Genomic DNA, 18061 nt, shown 5'->3' with positions numbered 1-18061 from the left:
GCACTTTTTCTTCCTACGTAGGAACTCATGACACAATTAAGTTCTTAATATTTTGATACACTGTAATTTATTAAAATTAGAAAGATGACTTGAAACTTTTAACTTGTTAAACTTGAAATTGTTTCTCAATCAAAGTTTATCTGCAATCGATAACATGAGATTTTAGTTATGATAAAATTGACGTTGTATGTTTTACAAAATGGTTACTACAAAATATTTATGTAAAAGTTAAACGCGTTATTTCTGAGTTATGTTTTCTTTATCGGTTACAGTGGATTCATTTAATATTTATTTATTACTAAGTAAATGAAATATTGTTTAACACGATTAGTATTTTAAATTTTAATGTACATATTTCTTTATTTTTTGAGGTTTTTGACCCTTACGTTGACTCCAGGACCCTTGTGATCCCCGGTCTTCAGTTTAATAATTGGTTTTATAGAGTTTTCATTTCTCGTGCGATTGTTTTACTACAAAATACTAAATTTTTATAATTATGTTTTGCTCTTATAATTTATATATGTTTACACTATGAATCGGGTACATTTTGTTTCTTTTCGGTATTCACTATAACTATTAAAGACATTATTATTAATAATAAAAAATGTGCAATTTTAATATTTAGTTTGATATGTACTGCTTCTTTAAACAGTTAACCACTACTATGTGGTGAAATTTTACCAGAATACAGGCTTAACTAAAATGTAAATGTCTGTATAATATAAATTGTCTTTGCCATTTATAGTCATTTAATTAAATAGGGATAAGACATTCTTCACAGCAGGCACCGTCTGTGGCAGATCACCCAGTGTTGCATTGTCGTAGCCCATTAAAGTAAACCAACATCCAAAGGATGGAGAGTTGTAACTTTAAAATATTTGCAATTTTTTTAAATTTTAACTGGACGAATATTACTTAATTGTATACAAATCGATCAATAGAAACGTTTTATATAAACCATAAACATATTAAGGAGAAATACTGAAAACAATTTTATTCTTTTGTATGATTAAAAAATTTGGGACGAGACTAATTAATAATTTATATTGTCATCGTAGCCATAACATTTTAAAAATTTGTAAAAAAGAAAAATTAGCATTTTTCGGCAGCTATTACGAAATTGCCACTTTCATGCAATTTATAGAGATTCCAAGCGCACAAACCAATTGCAGAAACCGGTACAACAATCCTACAAAATGTTTTCCAGTAGGAGGCTTCTTTAATTAAAACGGTTGGGCATCTCGTTGACACGTAGTGAAGCGGTAGGTTCGATCTATTGACGGGATCTTTCTCTACTTTGTATTTGCTGCAAGGATCAAATTGCCAAGCAAATCCATATATCGAGGAACATAGGAAGGTGAAGGTACCGAGCGAACCGTATAAAAATGGCTTCTCCGGCCAATAGTATGCCGTTGCGAGGGTACTTAAACCGGATATTATTATCAATTTATGCAAGAAATTTCCAAAAACAATCCAAACCGATGCCATTTCGCCAATATCAGGCGGTTCTATGATTATGATTCTTGCACCGAATCCCATCGCTCTCTCCATTTCGTTATCTGCCGTCTCGGATGTTCCGTCCCAATTTACATGATCGGAGAAGACTATGAAGATCCCCTGTTGCTTCAGTTTGTCTCTAAACAAAGATTTTTATATTTTGAAATAAGAATTGTTACAAAAATATATCTTTGGTTTATGCAAACTTACTTTATTTCTGCGATACTTGTATCGGGAATGCTTTTAGAAACAATTCTTTTGCATCTGCTTGCTCTCTCCATTATAATCTTAAATGAAATCAGAAAAATTGTAAATTGGTGACTTTTTAGATAAAAACTAAAGAATTGTTCGTTTTTTTAAGTAAAAATTGATTAAACAATTGCTTGTTAGATGAATTTAACAATGCAATATTGTTACATTAAGCTGAATCAATCACTCAAACAATGGTTAATTCATGAAATATGTTGCGGCCGGATGGCCGAGCGGTCAAGGTGGCAACCTACCGCTTTGGGGACCTGGATTCGAATCCAAACGGGTCGAAAAAACCCCAGGAATTTTTCGGGGGGCGGTCCGTTCGGATATGTCGGGCCCCGTCCCTCACCACCCAACAGCCCCATTGTGGGCCTGGCCGAACCCATAATGGGCTTAGCAAAAAAAGGCCCTCTTAGTGACCACAGGGCGGAAAGAGTTAAAAAAAAATTCATGAAATATTTTTTTCAATATTTAAAGCGTAGTAAATAAGCTAATAATATATTTCATTTGAAATGAAACGGACCATTGGCTTGTTTAGCTGCTTGTCACCTAGAAGTACCCTAAAACCATCTGTGATAAACGTGAAGATGAAATTAGAAATTTTCGTGGTAGGCTAGTATAAAGGTTGGAATATCCACTGAACAAAATGATACATGTGGGTTTAAAAATTTTCATCATCTTTATAGGGAGCTTGTAATCATCAACACGTGTTAAATCCCTTTCTTTGTTCAACACTGTTGAATAAAAGTGGGGCAGATAAAATTTGTAGACTCGTGACTTGTCCATAGATTTTCCCATAAACTCGAGAACATGAGTTAACACATTCTTGCCCCAAGCCTTCAATTGATATTGCCTAAATTATTAAAATTTGATTACAAAAGTGCTGCTTACAACGTTTAAAACACGTTTAAACGGTTTACAACGGGTAACAGCGCATGATATACGACACATCTAAATTACATCGAACAGATATCGACACTTTACCGTTAACTCATTCAATTTCCAATCCAGTTTTAGAAAAAACGATGTTTAATTTCACACGGTAACGTTCGAAACTCGTTTTCCATTACTGTGTTCGAAATTCTTTTTTTTCTTAACATTTTTTTTTTTAATTTTTAATTTTGGCATTCCTCGAAACCAAACACATACAATAAATAATAGAAAAGTTAGTAAACATGTATAAACATATTCATTGTAATATTAAACATGTATGAATTACGAAATAAAATATCGATTTCGCTAAAAATAGTAGTAAAAATAACTGGCGTCCAGTTAACGAAAAAGTACCGAGATATCAAATATGTGTCTCAAATTAACTCGTGTCTCAGTTTCAGACCGATTTGCATTTAACACACAAATATTGTTATTGCAGTAGCAAAGATATTCTATACTTCTGGAGGAATATCATTTCCATTTGAAGTAAACACGTAACATCCTTGTGTAGTAATTGTGAATGGGATTATCGAGATAAGTCCGAGATACCCAAGACAATTTCAAGTGAATTAATAAGTAAGTTACTTATAAAGTGATTCACTTGATATGGGATTTAGCGTAAAGGTTATATTAGATAATTTAATCGTATACATGTCTTCAATAAATTACGTTTATAGCAATAAATTAAATTAAACATCAAATTATTTACCTAGCTCTAAAAATTTTCAAAAATGTTCCGAGAAAAATCAAATTATTTCAAATTTAAACGGAAAAGAATCAGAATTTTGGAATTAAAATGTAACGTAATTAAGGTATTATGGTTATTTTTTATTTGTAAATTAATTTTTATTTTATATAATCCGCTTTTTTATATTGTTATTATAATTATTACAATAATTTTCCTACGAAGAAACACGTTTTACATTTTATGTATGTCTACCTTGTTGGCACTGAGCGCCTTTTAACTTAAGGGGTTAATCAAGCCTGTTGTGTGTTCGGCCAGGTCCACAATAGGAGCGATCGGGTGGTGAGGGGCGGGGTCTATCATATCCGAGATGGACCGACCACCGTAAAGTCATGTGATTGCTTGTCAGGAATCGACCTCGGTCACCCCATAGTGACACGTTAACCGCTCTAGGGACTTTGAAAGAAATCGAAAAACTCAGGAATTTTTCGGAGGTGATCCATCTTGAATATATTGGGTCCCATTCCTCACCACCTGGTTGAATCTACGATGGGATTGATTAAAAGGCCATTTTAGTGTTCACAGTCATATCAGTGGCCAAGTGGACAAAAGAAGTGAGGCTCGAACCAGCGATTGGTCGCTGGTTCGAGCCTCATCAACGGGCAGGCCCGTGGAGTTTTGCAGCTTTTCTTCGTGTGTCTAAAACTTAAATAAGTGTAGTTTTCCAAGGAAAGTCTTCCCGGAAAGCACACTCTTCTTGGCAAATCTCTCACGTGTCACATTATCGTAACCAACCTAAATTTTACTGTTAACAAAAATATATGAATTAAACTTTTATTATAAATATATGGAATCGGCCGAAAACGATGAGGAAGGAAGAATGACGAAAGTGAAAAGACGTGAGGATGCGAGTTCAATTTTAATCAATGAATTATAAAAAATAAATTAATGAAATGGCATTTCTGTAATTATTTGATTTTTTGTTCGGACCACCTACCGAAACTTCCTGAAAAGATTTTCGACCCGTCCAAATTCGATTCCGAGTCCTTTTATAGCGGCAGCTGCTACCTTAACCGCTCGGCCTTCGTAATTGTTTGATTAAAGTAATCGGACATCTTAATTTTCCGGACAAGTCCTACACTCGAGCTTTATTCTGTTGATTTTTAATAATTTCCAATTTTTTGGGACGGACATGTAAATATTTAAACTTTACAACAAAATACGTTGATTTACTAGTCGAACAAGAAGGAGCAAGCGGGACATTCATACAGTACCCCGCTTGCTTCTTCCTGTTCGATTGATCAGAGCAGTGGATTACTCCGCTCTCTATTCGGTTCACTGAGAATAACTGCATTCGGAATAGTTTTTCTGCTCTAGCTTAAGAGTAACAATTGTTCTAAATCATTCGCCGCCATTATTAGATTTTCTCAATTTATCTGAAGAATCATCATTGAATGACAAGGAATGTCATTTTTTCGAGTTACGGGAATGACTCCTCACCAAATTAAATAAAAAAAAAAAACGAGTTGCTTATCTTTCCCGGCTACATTTAAAATTTTGGTGACGACATCTGTTATGATATTTTATTTTAAAAACGTTTTATACTTTTATTATAAAATGAGAAGAAGGTTAATTTCAGTGATAAAAATAAGTTTTATAAAATATTATAAATGCTAATAATGAGTAAAATATTAAGTCCGATCCCGCTCGAGTTTTTTTTTCCTCTCTTTCCGCTCTGTGGGGACTGGGAGAGCCTCTTGGGGCAGGCCCATTATGGGTTCGGTCAGGCCCACAATGGGGGGCCGGGTGATGAGGGGCGGGACCCGACATATCCAAACGGACCACCTAGTTCGTTTGGATATGTCGATTCCTTGACCTGTCCGGATTCGAGCCCGGGTCCCCCAGAGCGATGGTCTGCCACCTTGACCGCTCGGCTATCCGGCCTCCCACTCGAGTTATGACACCTAACCCCTGTATCTTTCCATCTTCTCATCTTTTAACCACAAAAATTTAATTTCAAAAATCCCTCTAATACACAAACATCCCTGAAAAATTTCAGAAATTTTCGAGAAAAAGCACAAGAGTTATTAAGCTTCGACGAGGGTGAATAAAATCGTGTCTCGCTACACACACAAACATTTCATACATAAAGAAACCACCCCGATTTTTTTTAATTACATTTCTCGGCGTTTCAAGATCCCCAGAATCCAAAAATGTAAAAACTTGGGAAAGTCATTTTTTGACCGACTGCCATACTTTTCCTCTGTTATATGCAGTATAATAGAGCCGGGAAAGTAATTGCGTGTTCAATAAAATTTTATAACTTTCTATGCTATTTAATTAACCATTTTTGAACTTATTTCTATATATATACAGTTGTTATGATGCTCGGAGATGCAGGGTTTAACCTAGTTTCCCTTATCCTCTAGTTGTGTCACTGGTGTAAAGCAGTAGTATATTTTTGTTTATTGTCTGTACAAGAAGTGATAAATGAAAAAACGCTTTTATTATATTATTAATTTTATGTTTAGTATCGAAATTCATTGTAATATTTCGTTCCCAACTGGTAAATGAAGTTTCAGTGCGACTGCAACTGATTTTTATTAACGTTACACAGAAATTTTAATATTAAGAGAAAAACATGGTGTCAGTCAGCGCAAAGAAAATTAAATAATTAACTAATGAATTTATTTTAATTTATAATTTTTATACTTTTACTTGAATAAATGCAAATTTAATTTAATTAATTAATTTTTAAGTTTTTAGTTTTTATTATAACATTTTTAAACAATGAAAGATTAAATAATATACCGCTTTTTCATATTATATTGGAACAATTGAAAAATCAAGAGTTGGATAATGAAATAATCACTGTGATTTTTCTTCAGAAATGGACGATTCCTCTTCGACAGACAGTTCCAGGACCAAAAAATTGCCCATTACGAGAGACGTACTGGAAAATATTCTTCCTTTAGGAAACTCTTTCGCTTCTTCCTCTAGAAATTCTGAAATGCCAAATCACAATTTCAAGAATAACTTTACTTACGCCATTTATGAACGAACTATGCCTGCCAGCAATTCTTTGGCATTTAATGATTGTCTTCCTTCTACATCTGGAATTCATAAAGAATCGTGTAAACAAGCAAAGAAGAAAACAAAACAGAAAGTTAAACAAGTAAGTATATATCTATACTAATATTATAAAGAGGTAAAGTTTGTAAGTTTGGATGAACTCATCCGATTTCAAAAATTCTTTTACCAATATTTAGAATGGACCTTCAGGGTGGGCATAAGCTGTATATTATTCCGTTAAAAATTCATATAAATTAAAACATATCATCTAGGTAAGTGTTATATTTTTGGTGTCAGCGGGAGGCGAGGGGCAAGACGCGTACGTATACGAGATAGGTAACCGCGCGGCACAGTCACGTGATCGGCGAGATACGCAGTGTACGTGTCCGAACTTGTATATTATATAGATGTCGAAATCCCCCCGCGGGGTAGAGAGACAAGATTAAGGCTTACCGTGAAGAACTTGTCTTCTATTATAATATTTTAGATGCGGTTTTTTTGCGTTTTTGATTGCGTTTTAATAGGGTACGTCAAGAGAATGTACACTAAAAAGGGATTTTTCGAAATTCCTCCCGCGGGGAGTGTTATACATTTATAATAGATACATTTTGAGCCACAGCAACGCGTGGCAGGGTACAGTTAGTTTTTAAAATAAATTAATCATCTTTATCTCTCTGGAGATAAAGTGTATTTCATTACACTAACTATCCATCTCTGTGGAAGGTAGGGCCATTGGTAGGCCCTACCTTCCACAGAAATGGATAAAATCACTGAACACCGGTATCTGATCCTAGATTCACGTTTGACCAATGGGCTGGCTGCGTGGAGTATTTGTGTCTAATACCTAAATAAAGGCTAGTTTTCTCATAAAATGCAGTCCCTACAGACAACTCCGTTGTCAGACCGCCCTTACTTTGTTCTGAGCTAAAATTTGCATTAATTAAATGTTTGTTCCTCAATAATTCTCATGTCAGGGAATCTTAAAATAATGTTTCCTTGACTTCAATGGCTTGAAAAACTTACCAAAATAGCCGATAATTCGATGACACTAAGTGAGTGAAAAGTAGAGAAACCGGATCACTGAATTGGAGAATGACCAAAATTTCTTTGTGATGGCTGATGACCACTGCGGTCGTATTTCAGGATCTCTATACTCTAAAAATAATAATTTCCTGCTAAATGTGTTTACTAAAATATTTTTATTTTTATGAAGAATTATATCAAAAAACGCAATTTCCAAGTAGAAAAAATTCCATCTTCTTCCAGAACGCGCAAACGACAGGTAGTTTGACAATAAACCATTTTAGTAATTTTACATTCAACAGAGATGTCTTCATTATTCTACTTGTACTTGTGAATGTCATGTAACTGAAGAGCAACACCAAAGAACAAAAAATAAACGACATGAGAGACAGTCAAAGAATTCTATTCATAAAGGTCCATCTAATATTGACATGATTATAATCGACGGATAGAAATGTTAGTATTTTGCATACAGAATATACATATAAAATTTAGATTTTATAGAGTGGGATGGAAAGTAACTAGTCATGAGAAATCGTTAAAATTTTTGTACTATAAACACAATACTGTAATAATAAAATTAATGTGTGCATGTATGTAAATCAATGAAATTTTGTGATTTCTGTATCGAAAGTGCGGGCATTGATCGAGAAAGGCCGCACACTCAGTGGCAAGAAAAGATGGTCGACCACTTGTCTATTCAGGAGCGAGCGCAGATTGCTATACGCTATGAGAAGTGGCGTAGCGTAGTGGAGGTCCCGGGCGGCACTTTTTAGGGGGCGGCAAAATTTCACAATAAATAATAATAATATCTTCTAAAAACTTGAACCATTTCATCACATATTTTCGTCGCACCTACGATTCGGACCGATCGAAATGAGTACGGAATAGTGTTACCATCCGGACAGTCCGGGATATATCGTGCACGACCCGTCGACTTTTTTTTTTTTTTTGCTTGTACGGATCATTCGTATTCATATACACCTCCAATATCCAATAGAGCTAAGAAGTCATCTGGTTACTTACGTTAACCCTACCCAAGTCTCCCTAGTCGCTAACTGTAACTGATTTAGAACCGGCATGCACTGCACATTATTCTTCGCATTGCAAAATGGCATACGCATGCGTCAGAACAAACCTCACCTGCCGTCCGGGTCAGCGATTTTAAAAACGTGGCAACACTAGCACGGAATTTTTCATTACTTATTCTGTGACGAAACTGAATTTTAGTCTTTTAAATTGAGATACCTAAATAAGGGGACGGCGAAATTTTCCTTTGCCCCCGGCGGCTGACATCCACGCTACGTCACTGGCTATGAGGTATGGAAATCAGTGGTTACTGTTTAGAGATGGTGGCGTACGGTGAAGGGATGACGTGCCACATTCCATTTAGAAATAATCAAGAATTGTCGTTCGAAGCTAATTATAAAAGGTTCGGTTCAGAGAAATGGCAGTCCATCCATGTCGTTATTCCCGGTTGTTTAATGAAGTTGGTGGATGGTGTCAGAGCCTACATTGAATTTTAAGGAAAGCTTCCATATTTCTGTTTAATACAGTACAAGAAAAATAATTTTCATTATCCTTTGCTTTAAAAATGTACAAATTATAGCGATTTCTCAATGCCTAATTACTCCCCACCCACCCACCCTGTAAAAATCGTGTCATTCAATAATTATTAGGGATTGCGATATTAAGAATTCTTATTGCATACGACTTGAATTTTAGATACATTTAGGATGCTAATTAATTAATACCTGAACAGATACCGGTGTAGTTTCAAAGTAGAAAGTTCTCTAGGTTGCACCTCATTGGCAGATCGCTTTTGTGTTGCGTAGCATTAGCCTATGAAACACTTATTTTAGTTACAAATTTTAATAATAATAATATTTATATTATAGGAAAATTGGAACAGTGAAACAAATTTTAGAGACGAAAGTAATATAGAAGACCGACAAAATGCAACTGAATTAAATGGCAATGAACAGGAAGAGCAAGAAGTGTTTATTCCATCGCGACAAATCGAAAATTCGGAAAGGGAATCAGACCTAAATATCTTTAACAATATTTATTATTTCGGATACGCATTTTACGCATTTGTTAAAAGTTTTATGGAAGAATTCGTCAGTGTCATAAAACAGCTGTAAATCATCTTTCTGAACATTTATTCAGACAGTTACCTCTATTAAAATTTGTTATTTCCTACGACAAGACAGATACTTACAGTTGTTTGAAAAACTGTTAGAGAAAAAACTGATTATTTTAATAATTTGGAACTCAGAGGGTATAAATGCGCTTTAAATTGTCCATCATTCAATGTTGGTATAATTTTTTCGGCATATTTTTCACTTTTGTTTAAACGACAACGTTTTCTTTTTCCGTTTGTTTCAAAATTTTAAAACTAATTCGTAGCCTGAACGGCGAATAATAAAAAAGCATACTATCGTTCGTGTTGCTTTATCAAGAGTACTGTTTGTTTATTCCCACAAGCTCCGAGAACAACGCGGTATGTTCTGTCACGTGATACTCATTCTCGGATCACTCGTTTCGATCGAAATAACAAATGCTCCCTCATTGAACACGTTGGTACCACGTGATATTTTAATATGTTCTTGTTGCCAGTTTGTGTTCACATAATTCGAGACTAACCGGCCTGATTAGGAGTTTCTGATCCAGAATATCTCATATTTCGTCTGACCAACTAAAATCTCCTGAGTTAATTAATTTTATCAATAGATACTGGAGAATATCTCTTGTTACATAAACATAGAAACCTTAGTGTTTCTATACATTTATTTTGTTTAATTAGCACCCTCAGCACCGCTGTTCAAAATCTCCGGCAACTTTCGGTTGCTGCCAGAGTGCTTCCAGTGCAAGCATCTTTTTCGGTGCTCCATATGCCAGCAAAAAAGATGGCAGCCACCACAAAGTTCGTAAGAGCTGTATTTTGCGTTGACAATTTTGAATTTAATTTATTTGTTGATGAATAAACCCCGAATAAATTAAAATTCCGTTAGTATATTAATAGAATATTTTAATATACTTGTATATTTACGTAAGACATCACATAATTTGTTTTAGTTGTTAAAGTGTAATCTTAGGATTGATTTAATTATTTAAAACGCCTACGAAAATTTAAAAAATCTTTATCCCATTTTTTCTTTTCGAAATACTGTATTCATTTATCATTAAGCTGTTCTCATTAAATAAGTTCAAAAATAAATTTAACGTAACGTGGAAATCCACATCATTCGCCATTTTTGTCGGCGTTTGTGTTCTCTCGAAAACGCCAGCATCTCACTGGATTGATGCTGAGATTTTGAATACGCCCATTGTTATCGTTGACTGACCTATAGAAAAATCAAATTTCACATTTCATTTAGCACTCGAATTCTGACATAAGAAGAGTTTTACATGTGAGAATATTTACGACATAGATCAGAATGAAAATAGCTAATAAAATCAATACAGTAATTCCTCCATTTACGCGAGTAATTGGTTCCACGAATACCGTGCTCAAAGGGAGCCATGAAATGTTGTCTAAATAGAGATCGTTTTTAAATATATTATTTTAATATCACTGAGATAGAAAAGTTTTAACTAAAAACTTTTTAAAATATAGATCTATTTACTTTTCTCAGATTGTTAGTTAATTATTAGCTATGATAATCACTTGTAAGAAAAGGAATTAGGGAATAATTTGTAAGATTAACTTACGAGTTAGATTAAATGAATATTTTGAATTGATGGAGACTAAAGTATATTTGAACAATCGGCATAAACGACCAGATTTAATAGTAACCACAAAGAAGAATATTTGGATACTTTTAACTTTAAAGGATTTATATTTATCATTTGAGATCAGTTTGTAAGTTGCTGTACCTGCAGTGGATAGCGCATTGGACTTCTATTCCAAAGGTCCCGGGTTCGAATCCCTGTAGTGATGTACAATACAGTAGAGCGTCGATTATCCGAATCAATCGGGGACGGGTTGTTCAGGGAAAAAAGAACTGATATTTCGGATAACCGATTGTGTACGAAAAAATACATTAATTTATTCCATGTTGAAATTTTTCTCCGTTGCGTGTCGCTTCGCGTTGAATTTTCGTCGATGTTAAGCCTAACGAAGACTATTGTATCGTTAAAAATTATTTTTTTTATTTTATTTTGTTCGTACAAAATATATTTATTTTGTACGAACAAAATAAATATATTGAAAAATATAAAAACAATAAAAAATTATACTTCAGAAGTTAATTTAGTATCAAAAACGTAAAATATTTGAGTAGCCAAAGATTGCAGCGCCACAGCACTGGCGAAAATTTAAATTTTCCGACTGGAATTCTTTTGGATAATCGACGCTCTACTGTATTTGTATTTTTGACGGTCAGATGGTTGGGACGGTAAAAGACTGCTGGTCTAGGAGTCCAGTTCGAAAGAAGGACCAAGGGTTGTATTTTGGGCTGTATCTCTCGCATGCGAGAGAAAGAGATGCGGTTCTATTCGTACAGTCTGATTGGCAATGACATCATTCGTACATACAGTAATGTTGAAGATCGCACGTATTTTTCAGATACTCTCTACAGTGGCGTGACATGGATGTCAGCCGCTCGGGGCGGAGGAAAATTTCGCCGCCTCCTTATTTAGGTATCTCAATTTAAAAGACTAAAATTCAGTTTCGTCACAGAATAAGTAATGAAAAATTCTTTGCTCATTTCAATCGGTCCGAATCGTAGATGCGACAAAAATATGAAATGAAATGGTTCAAATTTTTACAAGATATTATTATTTATTGTGAAATTTTGCCGCCGCCCCACTACGCTACGCCACTGACTCTCTAGACCAGGGGTGGCCAACAAGTCGATCGCAAAACCAATTTTGGTCGATCGCTCGCGATGTCTTAACTTAATGTGTTACACTTGTGAGTTGTAACCGAACGCAACGCGTGAACGTAACGCACAAACGCAACTGTAATGATATCGGACCTCCTCGTTCTTCCTCAGATGCGGTTTTGTCGGTCCATGTGCAATCCATTTGCGTACAGTTGTAAAAGGGGAATAAGAAATGTAGACAAAGGTCATAAAACTGAAAAAAAGAAGGGACAGAGAGAGTAGGTCAAGACACGGTAGAGAGAGGAAGGGTGAAGTGGTGGTCCTCGAAAGTGTCAACGTTGAGTTTTAATTTTTCTTCTGTTTAAAATGTAAGTTTTTTTTTTTTCGTGTTTTAAACTAAATTGTGGCTTTTCTTATCTATCTAAACATAGTATGTATTTCACACCTCCCGCCCCCTCGCCACTTAGACCAGGGATGGGCAACCTTTTTCTGTATAAGGGCCACATTTCAAAACTTTTGAACTGATGCGGGCCGCATACAAGATAAAAGAGGGGGCAAATGCCGGCAAATTACAATTATTTATTCATATATATTTATAAATTAGAATAGGTGTACTTAATTTAGCTTCTAGAACTGATGTAAACCTAATGCATCGAAAATATTTGATTCAATATTAGTCATTGCTAGTTTAAAATTAGTTTCGAGGTGAGTCTGTTTAGCCGGTTTCTCGTTGTAATTTTTACTAAAGTCATTGCACGAAAAACTATTCATATACATAAGTTGTAGAAAATAACGTTTGAATTTTTGCTACATACTTCTTAAGCTAGGAAATTGATATATTTATACACATTTTATGCGATTCGGGCCACGGGATGCCCATCCCTGACTTAGACTATGCCTACGACAACGAGTCGATCGCGACATATTTTTAAGATAAAAAGTAGATCTTATGTACACAAAAGTTGGCCACCCCTGCTCTAGACAGACGACTTCCACAGCTCGATTCCTCAATAATTCTCTGGAGGTTGAAGAAATGAAAGCAACATATAAGTTTGGAAGAAAGGAATGGCAGTTTGGACATCTGCTTTTTGACTGCGGTTATAGCGATCGTGAATTCCGAGAGTTACGATGCCATCTCGTTATCCGATGAAATGTTTATAAAAAATATTTGGCTGAAGAAGAATATTGTTAGAGAGGTTTAATATTATGTAATTGTGAGGGACAAACAGACCCACAATAAAGTGTTATTTTAAATTTTAATTATTGGGAAAGTCAATCATCTAAATTCGAGCGTTTCATCAAGTTAGGCTAAAAGCCATAAAAATTTATTTCCCACGAAGTTGGTTCCTGGTTGAGGAGGATCCAGCTAGTCAGTGATGTGTCACCCGGAACTTTCGATAAAGTGCCCACATTGGACGCTAGACTCTTAACAACCGCCTGACCTCATGGGAAAAACCCAAGAGGAATAACAAAGGAGAACGAAAAAAACCATCCAAAATCAGTCGTCTTCCAAAGTCCCTCAAGGATTAAACCCGTGAACCCGAATCCTGACGTAAACCCGTGCACCCGAATTAAGAAGTAACACCGTGACAAAAGTAACACCGTGCCTCTTTAAGAATCTCATCCCATTTCCGTGCCTCCACACCTCCGTGCTCCAGTTAAAGGACAAGAATTTTAGCGAACATTCCATCGGCGCCGTCATCTTACTACGGATCTTCAACTCCGAAGAAGGTATTTATTAACTCACGATTCGGTTGTAAACTCTCTTTCGAACGGACTAGTAATAATTAATATTATTTTAATTAATTAAGGGGAACGAATGTGCACAGTGGGAAGAAGAAAGTGAAAGTGATGATGAATTAGATTGTGAAGAAGAATTAAGGGGAACGTTAGTCATGCTTGATATCGAGTATATCTGTATTTTCTTTTGTTATAATTAAAATTGTTATTTATTTGTTACTATAGGGTCCGAGTAAGTCACTTCCTCGTCTCTCTCCTCACCTCTACTCCGAATCCAACCGCTCACCCGCTACCGCTCACGTGACGTAAAGTCGCGATTTTCGAGTCCTGCGAGATTCGGCGGTGTCACATCCTCCACGTGGTGTCAAAGAGACACCGACCCTACGGTCACATAATGTTTTACACCCAATCTGTAAGAACTCCTCACGATCATATTCGGACTACAGTACTGTAGAAATTCAAGTTCTGGCAGTACTACGGCTATACGCGACAGGTAGGAGAAATAATTATTATGTAAAATTAGAAGTATTACACTTAGTAATGTGGAGTGCCAAATTAAAAACAATATTTCTCTCCAAATTATTTTTGCCGCAAGTTAGATTTTGCAATAAACGTGATGGCAGTAATTATTACGTCAGTAACTTGCTTGATATAAAAAAAAATACTACTTTGTTACGTACCATAATCTGGGAGTTTTAAAGATTGTAAGCATATGGCTTTATGGTGACAAGTCCTCGTGTATGTGTATAGCGATTTTGGTTTGATTTTGATGCCCAATACAAAATTATAGGCTTAAATAGCAAATTTTCCGGTGCCAACCATGATTTATTTATCTGGAACCGTAGTGACTATTTGCAAATGCCCATTTCCTGTTTGGCGAGAATGAATGGCTCATGAGCAAGTATTGTACATTTTTTGAGTTTTCGACATGCAAATACTCCATTTTTGTTTGACTTCTAGATGATTCAGAGTATCCATTTATAGCCGTAACTAATGACACCAGGTTTTCACCCAGCAAATCACCCTGGGGAGCACAATATAATAGATCACTGGAATCCAGTAAATTGTTCAGCGTTGCATTGGCGGGTATAAGCAGTTTGCAAATATTTTAACATTGAATACGTACTGTTTTAATACTTACAAAAGGGCATCGTATTATATGTGCCTGTGACATTTTGCATAATATATGTGTAGAACAGTGATTCTCAACATTTTTTTCGTCGCGGTACACTTTTAATAATTTAAAAATTTGGCGGAACACACAGTTACTTCGGTAAGTACCGTAGTACAACCGGTGACGTCATAACAGTGATTTTTAAACGTAGTTGGTTATTTACGTGACATTTTCTAAACGTCATAGTAACTACCGGCAGTTACCGGTAACACCACTTACAATTTCCAAACGCGCCGTAGGAAGGTAGAACCGATTAAACTACTTGTCTGATGTCGCTTATGTATGCAATGGCGGCACACTTCAAAAATCTAGCGGCACACTAAAGTGCCGCGGCACAATGGTTGAGAATCACTGGTGTAGAACATGATGTTCTGTCTCTGGAAGAGAAATCTGCAATATGATGTTCCGACAATGGATAAGAACGACTTGTTCAAAGGTTTCTACAAGAAGATAGATAAGTGAAAAACTAACTTGGGCCTATTCAAAATTATTTTCTGTAAGTAGAGACAAGATGCTTTATTCACCTCTTTACAATAATAAAAGTTTTGTATAGACACAAAGATTCTTCTTATTCACCGTAAACAATGAATGGGTACACTGTTGTTATTGATATGTTTGAAGGCAAATTGATTAGTGCTTTCAGCTCCTCACCCAGTTTCTCTAACCGACTACCCAAACTTTTTAGACCATCAACCACGTTGGTTACCGTTGTTTCCATGAATTCCTGACTCCTTACGAAATCTTCTAGTGTTTGATTGTTTAACTTCCTTTGCTATATTTTGCTGTGAGTGACCGTTTTCGATTACACAGATTCGGAGTCTTCATTCGACGGGCGGAGATTCACCTATGAATAACTACGTATTGGCATACCAGCGATATGCCAAAATCATTTAACTTGCTATATATATAATAATATTGATATCTAAGTTTATCTGCTAAATAATAATTTACTGTAGTATTGATTCAATGAAATACTGTATATGATTATAGTAAATTTAGTAATGCATAATACAATATTCTTATAGTCCAAGATTTCTTGTTCTTTCTCTTCTTCTGGAATTCGAGCATCTTGGTCATGTGGGATCATTTCGGTAGGAACGTTTATTCCTAATCTGACAACTTTGTTTGTCCCTTGAAGAATTATAGTATTATGACTAATGGGATTTGTGGTAGAGTTAAATAACTAAATATGAAGTTTACATATGAAACAAAGATGTATTCTATATATTACTTACATCGTATTTTTTAAAACGATTTTATGTAAATAAAGTACGTAGTTTAGTTCTAGAGTTATCAATTTAATTTACGTCGGATTCATATTCTTCCCGTTCTTTGGTTTCCTATACCGGAAACGACTGATCAGAATGAGTCCCATAGATGTATTCCTCCCACGGATGTTCCTCGGTACCATCTTGCCCTCGTGTCTTAAGTGAAGAATAAGATAAATATTGTAACAAAATTAACAGGCATAAAAGGCTGTTAATGACAACTTATGGCTCTTGTTGAGATTAGTATAACGAATAGTTCGGAAATGGCTAACGAGTTACATTTCCGAACTTGTCTCTATCCCTTGGGTGCAGTTGCCTACTAGTTGGAAGACAATAGCGAAAAACAGGAAAAAAAGAAGTTGTAAGGAAATTGTTATAGTGCAGTGAAAATTGCAAGAATTCTATAACGTTGGGAGTGATTCCCGATGTAATAGAGTTCAGTTTTCCTTTTCTGTGACAGAAAAGGAACGTTAAACTGAAAGTTCGTTATAAATGTATTCACGAAAAGTGGAAAATTTTGTGATGAGTTCCAATGGAGGTTGGGTCGAAGAAAATCTAAAAGTTCGTTATTACGTGGTTCGTTATACGATTTCACTGTACCATAATTATAATTGATTATTTGCATTATTGATTCTGAATTTGTTATAATAAACTAAAAATTGTGGCAAAATCATTTTATGATCCAAGAGACTTTTTCCTTCTTGATTTAATTAATTATACTTTACCATCAATTTACAGACCTTAAACTTTTCATTTAAATGCGTATAATTATCGATAAATCACACAAAATAAAGATAAATAAATGAATAAAATTTTTCATATTTTCTTACATAAAAATTTTTATTATGTTGAAATTTAAAATAATTATTAATTTATCAATACATAAAAACTTAATTTAAAAAATGTATCGTGTATAATCTCTACGTAAGTATGGACACTGATCAATGTAACATACAAATAAATTAATTTATAAAATATTCATGCTTGTCATAATTAAAAAGAGAAAAATTCATCCTATATTAAAATGTTTTTATTTAAATATACCGTGTCTGAATATTAGAAAAATATTCAATTAAACATACAAAAATGTTAAGTTAATGAATACTTTACAAGTACTGTATAATATATCTATCAAATATTCAATAAACAGTAGTAGATGATTTGAATAAAAGTATTAGAATAAAATTAATATAATTAAATATATTTCAGCTGGACATACACAAATAAATACTGTATATAAATTGATTTATTATATATCAAATTAAATGATTCTGTGAAAAATTAATTGAAAGTTATGTACTACATAAATTGATAAAAATTTAAAATATGAATTAAAGATACTATAAATATTGTTCTATTCTCTTAGTTTTAATTTTATACTTAAAAATCAAAATTATTATACTGTATAATTTGATGGTGGAAATGATCATTTTTTTAAGCTGATTATTTATTGTCTAAGTTATAAAATTTGTCTTTTATTAAATCTTTAATTTATATCATAGATAAAGATAGAATTTATATGAAAGTTTGGATATAAATTAGCTTTATAAAGATTGTTTATATCACGTTTTTACTTTATCTACACTAT

At 34.4% G+C, this 18061-nt stretch overlaps 2 protein-coding genes across 6 annotated transcripts; one reads left to right on the top strand and one right to left on the bottom strand.

Annotated features, from left to right (window-relative positions):
• Positions 1-200: 200 nt before the first annotated feature.
• On the bottom strand, positions 201-3446 carry LOC111639454 (transmembrane protein 11, mitochondrial-like). Of its 3 annotated transcripts, none has more exons than XM_023385344.1 (3): positions 2641-2745; positions 1708-1784; positions 201-1636 (listed from the first exon to the last, which is right to left on the bottom strand). In XM_023385344.1, the coding sequence occupies exons 1-3, from the start codon at positions 2698-2700 to the stop codon at positions 1093-1095; spliced, it is 681 nt and encodes a 226-aa protein (XP_023241112.1). In that variant the 5' UTR covers positions 2701-2745; the 3' UTR covers positions 201-1092. The 3 variants fall into 3 exon arrangements, with proteins under 3 accessions (XP_023241112.1, XP_023241114.1, XP_023241113.1); XM_023385346.1 differs by having other exon boundaries at positions 206-1636; positions 2734-2815; XM_023385345.1 differs by lacking the exon at positions 2641-2745 and adding an exon at positions 3392-3446 and having other exon boundaries at positions 209-1636.
• On the top strand, positions 3066-9919 carry LOC111639456. 3 transcript variants are annotated; one of them, XM_023385348.1, is made up of 3 exons: positions 3066-3258; positions 6256-6542; positions 9361-9919. In XM_023385348.1, exons 2-3 carry the CDS (start codon positions 6258-6260, stop codon positions 9604-9606), a joined length of 531 nt encoding a protein of 176 aa, XP_023241116.1. In that variant the 5' UTR covers positions 3066-3258; positions 6256-6257; the 3' UTR covers positions 9607-9919. The 3 variants fall into 3 exon arrangements, with proteins under 3 accessions (XP_023241116.1, XP_023241117.1, XP_023241115.1); XM_023385349.1 differs by lacking the exon at positions 3066-3258 and adding an exon at positions 3422-3480; XM_023385347.1 differs by lacking the exon at positions 3066-3258 and adding an exon at positions 3440-3494.
• Positions 9920-18061: the final 8142 nt, after the last annotated feature.

This window comes from Centruroides sculpturatus, unplaced genomic scaffold, assembly GCF_000671375.1.
Source record: "Centruroides sculpturatus isolate CEXI.00-Female unplaced genomic scaffold, Cexi_2.0 scaffold1037, whole genome shotgun sequence".
In the NCBI taxonomy this organism is placed as follows: domain Eukaryota; kingdom Metazoa; phylum Arthropoda; class Arachnida; order Scorpiones; family Buthidae; genus Centruroides; species Centruroides sculpturatus.
The sequence above is the reverse complement of the archived record's forward strand: the minus strand, read 5'-3'. Positions and strand labels throughout refer to the sequence as shown.